The 19,860-nt window shown below is 37.7% G+C and overlaps 1 protein-coding gene across 1 annotated transcript; it reads right to left on the reverse strand.

Annotated features, from left to right (window-relative positions):
- Window positions 1-1,138: 1,138 nt before the first annotated feature.
- On the reverse strand, window positions 1,139-14,068 carry LOC306668459 (histone H2A.V). The gene is made up of 5 exons (XM_079151852.1): window positions 12,380-14,068; window positions 7,209-7,286; window positions 4,963-5,076; window positions 2,324-2,453; window positions 1,139-1,472 (listed from the first exon to the last, which is right to left on the reverse strand). Exons 1-5 carry the CDS (start codon window positions 12,380-12,382, stop codon window positions 1,411-1,413), a joined length of 387 nt encoding a protein of 128 aa, XP_079007978.1. The 5' UTR covers window positions 12,383-14,068; the 3' UTR covers window positions 1,139-1,410.
- Between the last annotated feature and the right edge of the window lie 5,792 nt (window positions 14,069-19,860).

The following is a 19,860-nucleotide window of genomic DNA, read 5'->3' on the forward strand; positions in this document are numbered from 1 at the left end:
ATAAAGAGTGGAAAACTTGAATACTGACTGGTATCATAGATTAAAAAATGTCTTAGGTATCTTAAGACAATGGTATTATGGTTCTGTTCTAAAAAGTGTCTCATATTTGGAGAGATGTTTGAGTATTTCTCTATAGTATACAGATATGAGAACATTATACCTATAATGAGATTTAAACCAATCCATTTGGTAGGGAGCAGGTGGGGATATGGGTAAATAAGACTGACCACAAAACAACTGTTGCAGTTGGAGAATGGGTACACAGGGCTTAACCATACTGTTCTCTTTATTTTTGTGTATTTGTGAGAATTTCCATAATAAAATATTTTAAAAATTGAGTTTTGTTTTGATAGTGTTATACTATAAAACATCAAAAAATTTCCTTCTTTAATGAAGATTTCCAGACAGAAAAATAGAATTTTCTGATGGACCATTAATTAACACATTAACTTAAATCTTCTAACAGATACTTAGAAACCGACAACAAAAATTAAATCTTAAAAGATCGTACAAATTAATGTATGTTACTATATCAATAAAAGACCACCAAAAGTTGGAATTTTAAGCCAAAAGCAGAAAGGTTTGATAAATCTAACATTAATTCTAGGTAAGGGTGTAGGCTCTTGAGTCAGTAAGATCTAGGTATATATATCCTAGCTCTGCTCCATTCTATTAGTTCTCAATGTTTTTTGGCAGATCATTTAATTTTGGTGAACCTCAGGCTCCATGTCTATAAAGTGAGGATAATAAGAGTTCTTGATTAGCGAAGCACTGACCACAGGGCCTGGCACGTGGTGAAGTGCTCAATAAAGGAATCCAGTAAATCTACTACCTCATTTCAGTCTTAAATGCACATTTTTCCATAATCTAACATCTCTGAAATTGAGATGTATCCTGTAATTGATGGTATTAATTCAAGGAGTTTTCCTTCCTTAGTGGTATATAATAAAATAATGGAGCATTACTACAAATTGATAGCATCTAACATTCAATATAACATGGCATATCAATCATGATAAAGCTATATTCCCAATCTCTATTTTAAGATTATGCTGAATAATGAATTTGAATTAAAATTTCAAAAGCTGAGCAAAATATTTCCAATACATCACGAACAGAACAGTTTTGAGACAATTAATTTTGTAAAAAATGGTTTATCAATTCCATTTTTGTATAAAACATATGGGAGAAACCTAGCCAATCAACACACAACTGTCACCACATGAAAAGGTACTTTATCAAACTTCGAGTCTAAGAACATACAAATGTTTCTTTTTTTAGTATGTCTACAGTAATTGTCTATGCCTTTCCATTTAGCTGTTTTTAAAAATTCCACATATCCCCATTGTTATCTTCTGTCTCAGTTACAGTACAATGACGGGGAGGAAGAGGGTTAGTTAAAACAACCCTCTAAGCAGTTTTCTGCTGTCCCTTCTTTCCAATCAGAGATTTGTGGATATGAGGGATCACACCTAGAATGAAATTAAAACAAAACAAGTTATTATTAAAAACGTTTTTAGCTGGCTACCTTTTTTTTTTTTTTTTTTTTTTGATACCAGGGATTGAACTCAATTGAACTTAACCACTGAGCTACATCCCCAGTCCTTTTTGTATTTTATTTTGAGACAGGGTCTCACCAAGTTACTTATTAGGGCCTTGCTAAATTGCCGAGGCTGGCTTTGAACCTACTATCTATCCTCCTGCCTCAGCCTTCAGAGCCCTAATTAGCAGGCTACATCTTAACACTTTAGTGCCTCAAGCAAAAAAAAAAAAAAAAAAAGCAAATACACATTAAAAGTACTTACAAGGACTACCCCTACCCCAAGGGTCTGTGAACCCTGTAAAACTATAGGTAAAGTTGATTTAATGTGATTTTTTAGAGACAAGTAACAGTAGTTTTCTTAGGTCCTCTTGATAATCAAAAAAAAATTAAGAACTACCAACTTACCTCTTTTATTGATCCTGACCCATTTCCAGTATTTTAGCCCTTTCAAAGGTATTATGTTAAGCAATTTCTCAAGACCATTTTTCAAAAATAGTTTTAAAGGTATGGAAAATATTTGAAGCATCAGGTTTGAAGTATCACATATGAAATTTAGATAAGTACTGGCTAAAATAAGACTAGTATTATGTGTGACTACAAGGAGAGCAAATATTTATTCAGATCATCATGAAAAGAAGTCTAGAAATGTAATAGGTTTAAGGTTTAGGGAATTAAAGTTTATATGCTTTCTAGTTAGTCATTCAAATGCAAAGGATCATTGATCTGAATGATATACTTATTAGGAAAGACCAGTAACAATCTAGGTTTAATAATACATACCACCCCCAGCGATGGTAGCCTTGATAAGAGAGTCCAACTCTTCATCACCACGAATTGCAAGCTGCAAGTGACGTGGAGTGATACGCTTTACTTTAAGATCCTTGGAAGCATTACCTGCCAGCTCCAGCACCTACAAAGCAAGTCATGAAACAGTGTCAAATGAAGTTTAAAGAGTTCAGTGCACCATTTCTTTCCTTTATTGCTATAATGTTTTCATAAAACTCATTACTTCACTTGACCCCTTTTATAATCATTCTCTGAAACAGAGATAGAAACTTGAGCAAAAGCCTACTTGTATATAGAAAGAAATTAAAGGAAGAACAGTGGATATTATCCCTCAACCAAGATTCTAAATGTAAACATTCAGAAAAATTATCTATTTTAATTTATGTGTGCAGTCTATTTTTGGTATTCATGTAGTCTATCTGGTGGTTCATTTCCCTTAATGGCTGGAATTTATTCCTTAATACTCAGAAGAAAAAAAAGAAACAAAAGAGTTTAAAAATGTAATTTAAAATAATTTCTTATTCACAGGTTTTTAACGTTAATGGTCTCTATAAATTCATAGGCAATAAGCAAGAATCCTTTCATATTATAATGGGGATTTTCAAGTAGAGAAATTCTAAAGTTCCTGTTAACCAGACACTGCATTTTTTTTTTTTTTGTGCCTCCATAAATTATACTGGCATTATCATACCTTTAATGGAAGTAATACAGAAATCATAGAGCTTCCTCATTTAAGTAGAGCAGTGGTTAAGACTGTGTACATTAGAATCACAACCACCAATACTCTCCCCATTCTCTTCAGGGATTCTGACTAGTTTTAAATAAGGCCCATTTGAAAGTTCTCCAAATGGACCTAATGCAAAGCCAAGACTGAAAAGTGATTACTCCTAATCTGAACTCTTGGCTTAGATTTCAATAATTTACCTCTATTGAATGACTAAAATTCCAAATTTAAATATGTAGAATATGTTGACAGCTTATTTTTTAAAAAATATTTATTGTAGATGTACACAATATCTTCATGTATTTATTTTTACGTGGTGCTGAGGATCAAACCCAGTGCCTCATATATATGAGGCAAAAGCTCCACCACTGAGTTACAACCCTTGCCCTGTTGACTGCTTTTAAAAGTGTACTTATTTTCTAATCTTTTTTTTTTCTTGTGCTGGGATTGAACCCAGAGCTTCAAGCATGCTAAATAAATGCTCTATCAGTAAGCTACACCTATAGCCTGTTTAATCTTAACTTAAAAGTTAAAAACTACCTATAATTCCATGTTATATCTGCAATGGGACACGGATAACTTGAAGAAGATAATGAAATGACAGCAACAATAACTGACATACAGGTTAAACCTAAATTCCTCAGTTTATAATATCCACATCTTCCTTAAGCAAGAACCTTCCCTTTTTACAGATCTGCTATCTATCTCTACCACTTGACTTGCTCACTACTCAAATCACTCCCCTGGTCTGGAATGTAGCTGAATGAGTTTCGTGGGGAATGGGGAAAGTGATAATCCAAGATCCAAAAATTAAAAACTCTTTGCCCAAATATCTTCCTAAAATGTCAATCTATGTACAACCAAATTAGGACTGATTAGATCTTTAGTTTTTTTTTTTTTTTTTTAATCTCTCATATCATATTTGTGATTTTGGTCAGGGGGGAGTGTACTGGGGATTGAACCCAGGGGTGCTTTACTACTGAATCACATCCCAAGTCCTTTTTTAAATTTCTAAAAATTTTTTTTGTGGTTGTAGATGCCTTTTGTAGTTGTAGACAGCATGCCTTTATTTTATTTACACATTTTTGTATGTGGTGCTAAGGATAGAACCCAGTGCCTCATACATTTTAGGTAAGAGCTCTGCCACTGAGCCCCAGCTCCAGTCCCTCCCCAGTCCTTTTTAATATTTTATTTAGATAGAGCCTCACTAAGTTGCTGCGGTGGGCTTTGAACTCATGATCCTTCTGCCTCAGCTACCCAAGCTGCTAGGATTATAGTTGTGTACCACCGTACATACCTGATTTTTTTTTAAAAAGCAGTTCTGGGGATTGATCTCAGGCCCTTACTTTGCACATGCCAGGCAGGTACTCTACCACTGAACTGTATCCCCTGCTTGTGATTTTTATATATCATCATTTTGGCAAATCTTTAACCATTCCAATCTTTATAAACTAAGAGGTCATACTGTAAAATGTCATAAATATTGCCTGTTGACTCTACTATATATATGTATACACACACACACACACACACACACACACACACACACACACACATCAGAGTTCACTTAATTTGTATAGTATTTAATACTTTTGTCAGGTCAGTTAAAAATATGGACTCCTGGACCTTGCTTCACTGTAAAAGTAAGTATACCAAATTTCTTTTTAACACCAACACTGGGTGACAGGCCTAAAAGATACAGCTAAAACTGCTATTAAAAAGAAACTAAAGGGCTGGGGCCGTAGCTTAGAGGCAAATCACTTGCCTGGCATGTGAGAGACACTGGGTTCGCTCAAAGAAATGAAACTAAAGAGCACATATGTCTTTTTGAATATATATTTGATGGGTTTCATTCTTTTACTTTAGAAAATCTTTTGGAATCCCATATACAAGATATGACCCAACAAACCTCAGCAGTGAGGTACTCCAGAATCGCAGCACTATAGACGGCAGCAGTGGCACCCACCCGTCCATGGCTTGTGGTGCGAGTCTTCAAGTGTCTGTGGATGCGGCCCACAGGAAACTGAAAGAGAGATATCTCACTGCGAAGCACTATATAATCCTAACATCACATCACTGAGTCATAATCAAAGCCTTAATAAGACAACATAAAATAATAAAAACAAACCAACTTGGTCACACATATTTGAAATCAAACCTATTTGGCAATTAATAGTTCCTGGGGACTGTATATCCTGATAATATGCCCCAAATCTTCAACTCCTGTACAATATGGAAAGTTTCATTATATAATAAAGAGAAACTGTGCTGTGCTATCAACTGCATGGATCAGTGATCATATTCATATCTAGTAAATACCTTCACACAGTTACATGTGACTTTGAATTTCCATTACATTCCTCTAACTTTAACTCTGTTCTTTGCTCAGTTTTAAGAGATGACTTGACAGCTAAGAAAAATCAATACCATTTTCTCATTGACTTTTTTTTTTCTACTGAGAATGAGGGTACTTCCTTACTTCCAAATATACTAATTCCATTTGACTTACCCTCCCCACTTCTTTTTCCTTCTTGTATTTCTGTTGTTGGTGGTGATGGTGCTAGGGATTTAAAACAAGGCCTTGCACATGCTAAGCACACACACTACCATGGAGCTGCATCCCTCAGTCACTCCCATCACTTCTTACCATCCTCACCCCTTCATTCTTCCTTTATTTCAACAACTCCAATAACTTCCTTTCCACTGGCTCCTTTCCTTCTGCAAACTTTACTTAAAACTTTCCCATGCTCTACAACAACTACTTCTAGTTAGTCTACATATCCTTTCAAAGGCAAAATTTAAAAACAAATTTCAAACTTGTGGCAGGCATGGTGGTATATGCCTGTAATCCTAGCTAGTTGGAAAGCGAGACAAAGATCACAGGAGACTAGCCTCCACAATTTAGTGAGACTCTGTCTCAAAATTTAAAAAATAAGAACTGGGAATGTAGCTTAGTGGTAGAGAGCACTGGGTTCAATCCCTAATATGGCAAAATAAATAAATAAATCCTCAAACCCTTACTTTCTTGTCATCATTTCTCCCAACCTAGACTTGGCCTCTGAAGAACACCACACTTGAAGTCTAGTAGTCACTTCCAGATAAGGAGAAAAATCATTCCCCCAACTAAGTGCTTATGAACTTCTTAAAAAAAAAAGCTGGGACTATAGGTGGATGGTACCTGGCTTTTTTTCCTCTTCCTTATTAGGACTGTGTATCTACAGCAGTCAGTATATAACAGAGAGCTATAATTAAGAACTTTATTTTGAGCAGGGGGAATGACAACACAGTACTTAAGTGAACATACATGTACTTAATAAGTATATGTACTACTACTATACATAAGTGTACATATGCATATCATTCTTACATACATATATGTATACTTCATATGTATATGTACGAGTTAGACTGTAGTCTAAATCCTGTTTTATTTGGTATTCTAATACTATCCCTTGAGGATTCCTCACTCAGGCTCTACCAATGAATCCTTGTATTCCTTTCTCATTCACAAGTTAGGAAACTTATTTAAAGCATGAGTTATCAATTTTGCACAAATGATCTCAAATTTGTAATTCTATCACTGTTCTTAAAAAGCTGGACTTGTGTTTCCAACTTCTGGACATTTCCATATGGATGTTTTGGTGAACTTCAAAGTGAATCCACTTAAATTTAATTCATAACATAACCCTACTACAAATGTCTGTGTGCCTTAAATTCTAAGCCTCAGGAAAAACCTTCCTTTGACTTTCTTTAAGCCCTTTATTCTCCACTCATTTTCTGTACATGTTTTTTATTCTTTCTCATCCCACTCTAAGTACATGTTAACTTGTTCTTAAACTATCTGACTTCTATCACACTTCAAATTAAATATGCTTTGAATAAATTCTAATTGAGAATTTACATGGTGCCTTAAAATATATAATGTGTACATCAATTTAAGTTCCTATCCCGCTTCCTTCAGGATCACCTGGATCACGTCACTCACTCACTCAAACTCTCACCATTGCCATAAGGATAAAACTAAACTAAAAAAAACTTAACTCAAATCTTACACTGAACTTCCAACTTCCCTGTTTAAAAAGGTTTCTTATAGGTCATAAAATGCAATAAAAAAGAATAATTTAAAAACAAACTATTACAGTACAGATTCATTACCTGTAGTCCAGCTCTTTGTGAGCGAGACACTGCCTTGGCCTTGGCCTTCCCACTATCCTTTCCAGCTTTGCCTCCAGCCTGCATTAAAAAAAGAAAGAAAGAAGAAAGAAAGAAAAAAAGTTTTGGATGAAGAATTAAAATGCTTACTTAAAAAAAAAAAAAAAAAAAAAAAAAAATCAAGCAACAAAATTTCTAGTTTTATTCTAGATAGTTAAAAATACCTAGGTGATCCCCCTTCTTCCTTTGTAAATACACATATGATTATCATATTTAATTACCTTATTATAAAAAATTCAAACATTAAACATCCACTTAAAGTGTGACATTCTAAAATTCTAAAATTTGAACATATTTCTCAACTTTCTGATTGATGATTCTTACACGTCAGTAATTTTTATGCATATCTGAAATACTATGTAATTAAACAAATTTGAAAAATGTCGATATAACATTATTTCCATAGAAACATTTAAAATGTAGCTCTTCTGGAAGAAATAAGTACATTACCAAGTGGGGAGGGTGACAAACCTCAAAAAAATTAAACATATTCAATTACTCTACTTCTGGGTATATCCCCCCAAATTGAAAGAACTCAAACAGTAATCTGTACGTCCAAGTCTATAGCAACATTATTCACAATAGCCAAAAGGCAGAATAAAACTGTGTCCACTGATAAACAAAATGAAATATACAAGAGAAAAGAATAATATTTAGTTTTGAAAAGGAAATCCCAATACATGCTGTAATATGGATGAAACTTGAGGGCATTATGCTAAATGAAATCTAGTCATAATAAGACAAAATACTAGACAGGTATGATGGTATATACTACTAATGAGACTGAAGAAGGAGGATTCCAAATTCAAGGCCAGCCTAGTGAGATTCTCTCTCAAAAAGGAAAAGGGGTGAAGTGCTGTGGTACAGCTTGTGTTAGAATGTTTAGGACCCTGGAGTAGTAAAATTCATAGCTGGAAAGTAGAATTTGTTGCCAGGGACTCAGGGAGGAGAAAATGGGGAATTGTTGTTTAATAGTTTCAGTTTGAGAAGATGAAAAAGTTTTAGACATAAATGGTAGTGATGGTTGCACAACGGGAATGTACTTAATACCACTAAACAGTACACTTTAAAAATGGAGCCAGGCATGGCGTTGCATACCTGTAATCCCAGTGACTAGGGAGGTTGAAGCAGAAGGATCACAAGTTCAAGGCCAGCCTCGGCAACTTAGCAAGGCCCTAAGCAAGTTAGCAAGACCCTGTCTCAAAAAAAGAAAAAGAAAAAAAAAAAAGTGATACAGCTCAGTGGTAGAGCACATGTAGGTTCAATCCCCAGTACCCAATAAATAAATAAATAAAACAGTAAATTTTATGTTATGTATTTTACCACATACATAAATTCTACTAAAGGGACAAATCCTACTTTTGGCTGACAGAAAACAAATGCTTCTTAAATAATCTTAATGTCCACTTTACAGGAGAATAGTTTAATTATGATATCTAAATGCAATAGATTATTAAACAGTTATTTCAACAAATGAGGTATACATATTTATATATATTTTTTTTTTTGTGTGTGTGTGTGTGCGTGTGTGTGGTGCTGGGGATTGAACCCAGGGCCTTGTGCATGCGAGGCAAGCACAACTGAGCTATAGCCCCAGCCCAAGTTATGATATAATGATACAGAACCTACAAATCCTATTTCTATGTGCAAAAGCTATGAGCTTTTGTTTAAGAGGAACTCATTTTCTTCTTCTTTTTTTTTTAATAGTTATTGGGGATTGAACCCAGGGATCTTCTATCACAGAGGTACATGCCCAGTCCTTTTTAGTTTTTGAGACAGGGTCTTGCAAAGTTGCCAAGGCTGGTCTCAAACTTGCAATCCTCCTGTCTCAGCCTCCCAAGAGGTGGGACAACAGTCATGTGCCACTGGCCTGGCTTGACTTCGCCATTTAAATCTGTAAAACAAACAACCTTGTTAAAAAGAGTCAGTTTAAAGAGTTGGTGGCTTGAGGGTCTATACTTTAAAAGGCAAATTTTGAGATGGCATATTCTCTATGTAAGGCCTTCCTCAAAAAAAATTTTTTTTTAAATCTATAATCAACCATGTTTAGTATGTAAGTCTCAGTGGATCAAACACTAATCGCCCAAAATCCTGTGCGTTTTGTGTGTGTGTCTGTATGTGTGTGGTACAACAAAACAGCACTGCCCTGGGAGGTATTAGAAGCAGGAAAAAACAGTCTACGAATCAATTCATATTCTCTTTCTGACATTAAAACAATTCAGCGAGATTTACATTTACTAGGGAGAACTGAAACTCTCCAGATTTCTGAGGATGCCTCAATATTTTAATAATTTGTCTATATTGCCATACAAGAAAAAGATAGATCATCTTTTATTTGAAGTCACCTCCATTAATAAGATATTCTCATCTGTTAAATTTAAAAAAAAAAACTTCATCTTTATATTAGTAAAAAAACATGGGGGCTGGGGTTATGGCTTAGCAGCAGAGTGCTTGCCTAGCATGTGTGAGGTACTGGGTTTGATTCTCAGCCCTGCATATAAATAAATAAAGGTCCATTGCCAACTAAAAAAACATTTAAAAAAACATGTAAAATCTTCTTAAGTGGTATGAGTCTAAAATTATCATTGTCTCCCTGTGACTCAATTAAAAAAATAAGAACTAGTTATTAACTAAAAGCTACCAACCACAAAACTCCCCAGGTTTCTCAATTTATACACTAATTATAATTACTCTGCTTAAGCAATTTTATCCTGTTTTAAATGTTTTATTTGCTGTTCTACCTATTTGCTTTTTAAGGAAGTAGATGTATAACCAACTTTTATTTTTTGGTACAGGGTCCCAATCAGTTTCCAAGACCTCTACTTCTGATTTTCCTATCTCAGCCTTCCAAGTCACTTGGATTTCAGGCACTGGCTATAATCAGTTTTTAAAGGCCTTAATATATGCTGGGTGTGGTAGCACATGCCTGTAGTTCCAACTACTTGGGAAGATGAGGCAGGAGGATTGCTTGAATCCAGGCACTGGGAGACCAGCCTGGACAATATAGCAAGATCCCATTAAAAGAAAAAAAAAAAAAAAAAAAAAAAAAAAAGCCTTAATACATTAAATGATTATTTCCAAGGTTTGGAGACTCCATATACCTTTTTTTTTTTTTTTTTTTTTTTTTTAAAATACTGGGGATTTAACCCAGGAACCCAGGGACACTTTACCACTGAGCTATATTCCCCAGCCCTGTTTAGTTTAGCTTTTTTTTTTTAAATATCTTTTCAGTTGTTGATGGACCTTTATTTATATGTGGTCCTGAGAACTGAACCCAGTGACCCACACATGCTAGGCAAGTGTGCTACCACTGAGTCACAACCCCAGACCACCCTTTATAGTTTTTAAGACACAGTCTAAGTTGCTTAGGGCCTTGCTACATTGCTGAGGCTGGCTGGCCTCCAATTTGTGATCCTCTCATCTCAGCCTTCCAGATACATTTTTTACACTTAACAAAAACAAATTTTTGTGGTATCAAACTTATCTGCATACAAAATTGTACAATAAGTGGATAATTATTTTCTTTCCCAAATCCTCTCAATCTGTATCCTCCCAATTTTATACATTCATACAGTTGATGACTGAGAAACAAAATATAAGCAATATAAAAATACTAATTCTAAGAAATGTATCATTACTAATTGGTTAAGCCCCTTGGTTAAATTTTATATATATATATATATATGGGATAAGGTGGATGCTTGAGTATATTTCACTTAGAAAAACTTGGACACTGAATATTTTCATACTGATTTAATAAAAACGTATTTACTCCCCCTCAAGCTTAAAATCTTTTCAAGAATAACAACTGGATGCCTCCTGTATTTTTGCTAATGATTATATATTTTTAACTGCTTGTAAATGTAGACAATAACTATCACTAGAGATGGAGAAACATCTTAAAAATTAGCAACGTTCATGAAAATCATCAGCTTGAGGCAATTTACAGATTAGATGTAACCTCCACTTCAGTTTGTGAACTATAATAATAGTAAACTACAATAAGAGGTTGGATGCAATTATCCATAAGACCTATTCCAATTCCAAGTTTGAGAATTTTACAATAACCAAAATCTGTGTCCTCTTGATTGGCCAATCTGCTTATAGTTAGGTGTTATGTCTATTAAATTCCACACGTGTCATTCTCAGGCATAGGATAGGATATGTCATCTAATATCTGTGGTATAAGACATGACATCCCCAGCATCGCAAAACAGAACAAAAACAAAGAAATGAAACCTGAAGTTAACTTTTAAGCAGGTCCCTCCAGTTGAAGTTACCTGTCTTAGGCTGCTTAAAGCAGGAATACCGACATAAATAAATAAAAGTGTCGCTATTATAGACTTGATTCAATGCATGTCTCTTATCCTTTAGCACGTTTGTCCTTTCCTCAATTTTACAACGGGGCTTAAGTTTTATTCACTTTCATTAAAAAAAAAAACTCGCTTTTCTTAAATAGATCTGGATTTTATAAGAGATATGTAAGATCAAAAATCCACAGCAGCGGCAAAGGGAAGTACCGTTGTACAGTGAAAAAACGCCAACTGCAAAGGAGTCAGAGGATAACGGGCGTTCATCTCAAACCCATGCAATCACCTAGAACAAATCGTGCGGTTCTGATTCGTAAGACCATTCTTTCTGGCTCAAAAGACCACGAATACAAGCCCCTTTCGCAGAAAACCTCAAATTTACGGCCCGGGAGATTACGTAACCAAACAACGCTAAAGACTTCTAACTTGTACAGCGGCTCCCGCTTGACCTCATTCGTGCGTCAGCGCACTAGCACTTGTTTCTGTCTTTCCAAGCCAGATCGGGCCGTTGGGTTCTGGCGTTCTCGTTTCAGACTAGCGTGCGGCATTTCTGACGTTTCCGTCGTCGCTGGGCCGACCGGGTCGGGACAGACCTGCTCTGCTCCGAGCAGAGTTCGCACCCGATCTGGCCCTGCCCAGCGATCGGGCAGCCACCCACCACGGACTCCGCGGCCCGGGCCCCCCCGGAGGGCGGCGAGACGTTTCGCCGGACGCGACCCCGACGCCCGCCAATTCCCGACTCCACAGGTAGCGACGCTGACGCCAGTTTCCGCGCCGACACCCTCGCCGCTCGCCCGCCCTCACCATGGTCTCGGCCGCCTCTGCCTCCGCTCGGCCGCGCGACCACCCGCTGTCGCCCCGCGCCGCCGCAGCCGCTCTCGCAGCTCGGACCGCCGCCGCCGCCGGACCGGACAATAACCGGGGCCCGCCTCGAGCCACTACGGCCAATGGTCGCCCACCTTGCTGGTTTGAACCCCAGCAACTGCCCAATCGCGAGCCTTTTTCTAACTAGAACTCCGCCCCCAGCACCTCCTCCCTAACGGCTGTTTGTTTTTGCACACGGCACGCGGAGGCGGGTCCTTCAGCCCCAACACTGACGCGCCCTCCACCTCTAGCCACGCGACGAGCCTAACGAACAGAAGGATGAACCAATGAGAGCGGAGGAGGGCCAATGAAAATATCGCCCGCGAGCAAGGGAGGCGGGACACTGGGAACGACAACGGGGTTAACCAATAAGGTGGCCCGATTTCAGGCGTCCGAACTTTCCCGCCCATTCTCAGTGTTGGTTATTTGAGTTTTGAGATTTGTTTGGGGAGGAAGCTGTCGCGTGCTTTTTTTCAAGCGACTTTCCACTAAGACTGGGTATTTCTTCATCTCAGCCGGGGCTCGTATCACGCGGACACTGAGTTTCAAGGTTGTTTTATCCACCCGCTGAGCAGCTGTTTCGGCTGGCTGATCTCGCGGTCGCTTCAGGCGCGGACCCATAACAGGGGCCCGCTTTTCCTCTTTTTAGTTTGCCTTGTTTTTCTTACGCATTAGGCTAAAGTTTGGGGAAAACTGCTGAATAGAACAGAGGAAAAGTTCCGAAGCAGAATTTACATCCCTCGGAAACTCGTGAAGATTCGAGAATAAGTGTGAATGCATTTGATTGACACTTAGCGCCCCAGCGATCTTTTCTTCTCCGGTCCACAACCTGTTTGCACAACTTTTAAAGGGCCCATCATCATCGTCTTCCTCATCCCCCAACCTGGAGAATCTGAGCTTTCGGGGAGAGTCAGCTCCATTTCACAGTTGAAGAAATGAGTTTAAACGGACGTAGTCAATTGCTTGAGAACACAGGCAATAGATAACCAGGATATAAGCCTACTCTTAGCAGTTTTTTCTAATTCACTCCAGCTTGTGTTTAAACAGTATGCACAGTGCTGGGCAGTGTTCTAGGAGTTGCGGAGGATGGAGTTCCCATTCTTATGGCGTGATTTTCCTAAGCCTGCATTTCAGTAATTTGTCACCAGGTAGGCAATACTTGTGCCAACTTTGAATTCTTTCTTCTGACTGGGACTGTAGCTTTGGAGTCAGCCCTCACCAGAAGAAGAAATTGGGGGAAGTGAGTCTTTAAGGAGAGGAGAGGGTGAGCTTTTAGATGAGAGTTTGGAAAATTAGAAAGATGTTGACAAGAGTCAGGAAGAGGGTTCAGATTAATGGAACCCTGAAAAAATAGGTAGAGTTGGTTTAGTAAGCAGTAGCTTACTGTTAATTCCTATCCCTCCTTTGTGTTTCCAGTCTTGGTGACTAAAATTATCAGTCTATCAAGGCCTTATAAACATGAGTTATTTCTTCAACAAATCATTGAGTGCCTACTGTTTGCAGACACTGTACTAGGTACTGGAGATTGAGTGGTTAGACATGGTTTCTGCATTCATGGTCCTCTACTGAATGAGTCAGATGTTTAAAATGTAAACATACAAATGTGTGAATTAAAATAAGTACAGGGCTGGGGTTGTGGCTCAGTGGTTGCACGCTCACCTGGCACACGTGAAGCCCTGGGTTCGACCCTCAGCACCACATAGAAATTAAAAAAAGGTATTGTGTCCCCCTACAACTAAAAAATATATATATTTTAAAAAATAATAAAATAAGTACAGTGTACTGAAGGAAAAGAACAGGGTACTGCCAAAGAGAAAGAAAGAATTCGTTCTGGTGGAATGGACAGTGTTACACACACATACAAAAAGAGCATATGTAAAGGTCCCTTAAGAAGAAAGACTTGTTATGACAAAAAGCCTGAAAAAAGCTAACATTTGACTGGATCTCTTTCACACGTCTTTTTTCTCAATGTCTAAAATCTGGCTTTTTTGGTCTGTCCATTGCCACTGTTTAACCCTTGTCATTTCCCTCCTGGATTACAGGAAAACTCTTGACTAACATCCTGTCCATTTTTTTCATGCATCATTACATCATCCACTTTTTCTTGAAATGCAAATCTTATCATCACTTTCCCTTAACCTTGAATTTCAAGAAAAATTCCAAATCTTTAGCATGGTGTAGAAGGCTGTACATTTTCTGGCTCATGCTCATCTTGTGTTTTGTCACTTCTCTCTTTAACCCTGAACTCCATCTTGCTTTTGTCTGTGATTTTGCCCTTAGTTCAAATAATTCTCCATCTCAGCTTCTCCTTTAATCTCCTCCAAGAGATATCATTGTTTTTCAGAATGCCTTCCCTTGACATCCTGTTTTGTATTAAATGTCCTTCTGTATGCCTGCAGTACCCATTGCATATTGCTTTGATCATCAGTCTTTAGGTTGAATTGTAAAAGGCTCAGTGAACAGAATTTTTTTTTAAGTCATTATTCTGTGTGTGTTATAGTACCTAGAATCCTATAAATGTCAGTTAGCAAATGAGAGAAAAAATACTTTTCTTTTTCTTTTGGTGCTGAGGATTGAACCCAGGGGCACTTAACCACCACATCCCATCCCTTTTTATTTTTTATTGAGAAAGGGTTTTAGTTGCTTAGGGCTTTGCTAAATTGCTGAGGCTGGCTTTGAACTTGTGGTCCTCTTGCCTCAGCCTCCTAAACTGCTGAGATTACAGGTGTGCACCACTGTGCCTGGCCTACAGTATACTTCTTGAAACATATTAAGTGGTTTTTTTTTTGTTTGTTTGTTTGTTTTGGCTTTTCTCTTTAAAACTAGTTAATTTTTGAGTGGTTAAGATATTCACATGTACAAAATCTGCAAGATGTGGAAGGTATACAGTGAAGCAACTCCTCCCATCCCGCCCTTAGCCTCCATTTCACCTCTGCAAAGGGAACAGTGTTGCTAGGATACTCTGTTCCCCATTAATTAATCAATTAATGTTTATTAAAATGTATAATTATATATATTGATGATGTTCAGCGTGATTTTATTATTTTTTTTATATTTACAGACTGCATTTTGATTCATTGTACACAAATGGGGTACAACTTTTCATTTCTATGGTTGTACATGATGTAGATTCACACCATTCATATAATCATACATGTACATATATGTAGGGTAATACTGTCTGTTTCATTCTATTATCTTTCTGTCCTCCACCCCCTCCCACCCCATTTTCTTTTACACCATCAAAAGTTCCTTCATTCTTCTCTTTTCCCCCACCCAGCCATGCCCCCTCATTATATATCCTCATCCACTTATCACAGGAAACATTCGGCCTTTGCTTTTTTGGGCTTGACCTATTTCAATTAGCATGATATTTTCCAACTTCATCCATTTACCAGCAAATGCCATAATTTTATTCTTCTTTATGGATGAGTAATAGTCCATTGTGTATGTATACCACAGTTTCTTTATCCATTCATCAATTGAAGGACATCTCCATTGGTTCCACAATCTAGCTATTGTGAACTGAGCTGGTATAAACATTGATGTGACTGCATCACTGTAGTATGTGACTTTAAGTCCTTAGGGTATAAACCGAGGAGTGGTCCACTCCAAGCTTTCTGAGGAATCTCCATACTGCTTTCCAGATGGCTGCACCAATTTGCAACTCCACAGCAATGTATGAGTGTGCCCTTTTCCTCATATCCATGTCAACACTTACTATTGCTTGTGTTCTTGATTGTAGCCATTCTAATTGGAGTTAAGTGAAATCTTAGGGTGGTTTTAATTTGCATTTCTCTAAGTACCAGGGGTAATGAGCACTTTTTCATATATTTGTTGACCACCTCTATATATTCTTCTGTGAAGATATAATTTTTCAATGAGGAGAAAAAAAATCTACAGTATAACAGTCATATAGTATTCAAACCTCCCAATCTTCAGTAGCAGGATGCATGAGGGGTACCTGATAATGAGCTTCAAGTCTCCAGCAGGTGTCTCAGGATGGGATTTGCGCCCCCTAAAGGTGGGAGATACAGCTTCCAGGATTATCCAAGATGGCCCCGCTGGCTTCCAAATGTGTTGGCAAATAGGGAGCTGCAGCTTGGGGTGTGGGCGTGATCGGCTGGACGTCCTGGAGGCGGGGTGCGGTTGGTCATGCAGGGGTCCTGGAGGTGGGGTGTGGTTGGTCTGGTTGCAGGATCCTGAAGGCAGGATACAGTCAGTTGGTCTGGGGTCCTAGTGGTAGGGCGCAGTCAATCGGTCTTGGGATCCTGGCGGCAGAGAGTGGTCTGTTGGGCTGAGGGATCCTGGAGATGGGGCTCAGTCAGTCGGGCCAGGGGTCCTACTGGGCCTGGCTGTTGTCTCAAAATGGCAGCAGCTACATGTAACCAAACCTGCAGGTACTGTGACAGTGAACTTCCAGGCAACAGCAGGCAGCTGGTGCTCCACTCTAAAATTTTTAATCAATTTGGAAGTAAAGCAAATAGTACAATAAACCTAATGTATCCTTGCAGAGTTACAATAATCATCAACTCATGGACACTTTTGCTTTATTTTGTATTCAAATCCTATTTGCCCCACCCCACTGGATTATGATGAAATACATCCAAAGTAAATGTTTTTATTTGAAAAATATTTTCTTACAAAAAACATGGGTCATCTTGAATTTGTAAAATGGGCATATATTGTCTACTTAAAAAGGAACAAACTAAAGGCAAAACAAGTTTAAAAGAAAATTCATAAGAATAAAGTAAAACAGAACATAAAAAAAACACGAAAAAGACAAAAATTTGTTTTCTGTTAAGATGTACAAAACTAATAGACTGTTAGCTAGACTGACCAGAATATGTCACATTCCTTGGCAAACTACCTGCTATCTGCAGAAGAAATTCAAGCCCCAAATAACATTGATTAGAGGAACCCAAGTTACCCTGAAGTAGGAAATTTTGTGACCCTTTTCACAGACAAGATCCTGAAACTCAGAGAGATAAGGATTATTCCGCCTAACTATAAAAATCTATAATGGGGCTGGGGAGATAGCTCAGTCAGTAGAGTGCTTGCCTTGCAAGCACAAGGCCCTGGGTTCGATCTCCAGCACCAAAACAAACAAACAAACAAACAAACAAACAAAAAAACCCCAAAAACCTATAATGTATAGTTAAGAATCCAATTAGAACTGGTCAGCATGGGCCAAAGTGACCTAGAGGCAGTGGAGTCTTGAAAGTCTGATGTCATCCTTCTGTCAGTCAAAAAACAAGAGGTGAACTTGAGTGGTGCTCTCTGGAAACTTCTCTAGGATTCCCAACAAATTGGAGTGTAGGAGAGGCATGCAATCTCTCTCCTCTGAGAGGACCCACTCTGTCCCTTGAGAGTGTCCCCCTTTCCCTTTTCCTATCCCTTCAATAAACTCATGTGTATTACTCTGAGTATGATGTCTGAAATCTTTCTGAATTGATCACAAGAATCAGGGTTTGAGGGGTGGGACATCTTCATACTCCTTCAGTTTCCTGAAAGACCCCAGCCTTGTAACACTATCAAGTCCTCTCCCTCATCGAAGGAGTTCTATCTTTCCCCACTTAAATCCTAATTTGTTCATTCTACGTTTTGTTATTGTGTGAGGATTTTATTCTTCAAATTTGCAAGACAACAACCCAGAAGGGAATTGGTGAGGCCTGAAGCATGCACAAACCCCGTTGCTAGCAGAAGCGGGAAATCTAGTTTCATTTCAAAACTCTGGTTTCATTTTCTTTCTTTTTCTCCCCGTACCCGACTCTGTGGAGACAGGATCTTGCTAGGTTGCTCATGCTGGCCATGAACCCTTGGGCTTAAGCAATGCTCCTGCCTCAGCCTACCAAGTAGCTGTAACTACAGGTGGGAGCCACCATACTTAACTTCTTTGGTTCCCTTCTCTTTTCTTGCTCTTCCTCTTCCATAAAAGTGGATTGCCAAGAAATGAATACACATTTAACAATACAATATTTAGGATGATGAGATTATTTGTATGATTAAAAAATACTTTTATAATATATTTTATGTTGTCTTCTTAGACTATATATTAGCCTTATAATCAGAAAAGAAGGCATTTAAAATAATATTTCAGCTGTCTGATCACTTCATCACCTATCAAGTTGTGCCATCTTTTTTTTTTTAATTAAAAAAAATATTTTTAGTTGTAGATGGACACAATATATTTTATTTTATTTTTATGAGGTGCTGAGAATTGAACTCAGTGCCTCACACATGCTCGGCGAGCACTCTATCACTGAGCCATAACCCCAGCCTCCCATCTTTTCTTGATAGCTGGAACAATTGGTATTGATTAAAGGGTCAAATCAATACCAGCAGAAAAATGTCCTTGGAAGTTTAATTTGGACCTCACTTATTCCACAGAAGATGGAATTTTTGATATTGGAAATTTTGGTGCCTTCCCTAGTAGGGTTTTCTTCCCTAGTTTTGCATTTTTTCTGTTTTAAAATAGGAACAGTTTCTGAAGGAGATTAAAGGCAATGGAAAAACTGGATTGAATGCTTCAAGAATAAAATCACAGCTATTTCTGAGAAATTGTTCTTTAAGAGGTAATTGAAAATACCTTAAAACTAATCTTCATGATTGACTTCATGTGTTGCATCTGACAAGGAAACTTATGAACTTCATTACTTCCAAATTAGTCAAGATGAAGTGGATCAGAGTCTGATGACTAGCAGCTCTCCCTTTTTAGGACTTTGATTTTTAATAAAACACATGAAGTATACATGAGAAATAAATGTCTAGAAATGGACTTTATTGGTGAATAAAAAATCATTCTAAAAAGTATTTCACTGTGTGGGTGGTATGTACCTATAGTCCCAGTACCTTAGGAGGCTAAGGGGAATGATTTCTTGAGCCCAGGAGTTCAAGACCAGTATGGGTAATATGGAGAGTCCATCTCTAAATAAATTAAAAAATAAAATAATATTTCAATTTTACAAGCAGGAAAAAATATAGAATAAATGTGAAAATGGAATGACCAAGTTTTTTCAACAATTTAGGCTCATTCATCCTTTTAATTTGAATTCTTGCTATGTGCTAGGCATTATGTTAAGTACTTTTGATACACGCTGCTTATTTATTTACTTTTGTACTGCTGGGGATTGAACCCAGGGCCTCCAACACATGCTACACAAGCACTCTACCACTGAATGTTCTACATCCATGTTTTTAATCCTTAAGACAAAATAGGTAATGTAGACTCTTTATTTCATTTTAAAAATGAGGAAACAGGAGCTGGGGATATAGCTCAGTTGGTAGAGTGCTTGCCTTGCAAGCTCAAGGCCCTGGGTTCAATCCTCAGCACCACAAAAAAAAAAAAAAAAACAGGTTTAGAAAAGTTATGTGAATTATTTTAAACTACATGACTGGTAAGAGACAGACTTGGGAACTTT

The sequence above is a fragment of the Sciurus vulgaris genome, assembly GCF_902686455.1.
Source record: "Sciurus vulgaris genome assembly, chromosome: 8".
NCBI lineage: Eukaryota > Metazoa > Chordata > Mammalia > Rodentia > Sciuridae > Sciurus > Sciurus vulgaris.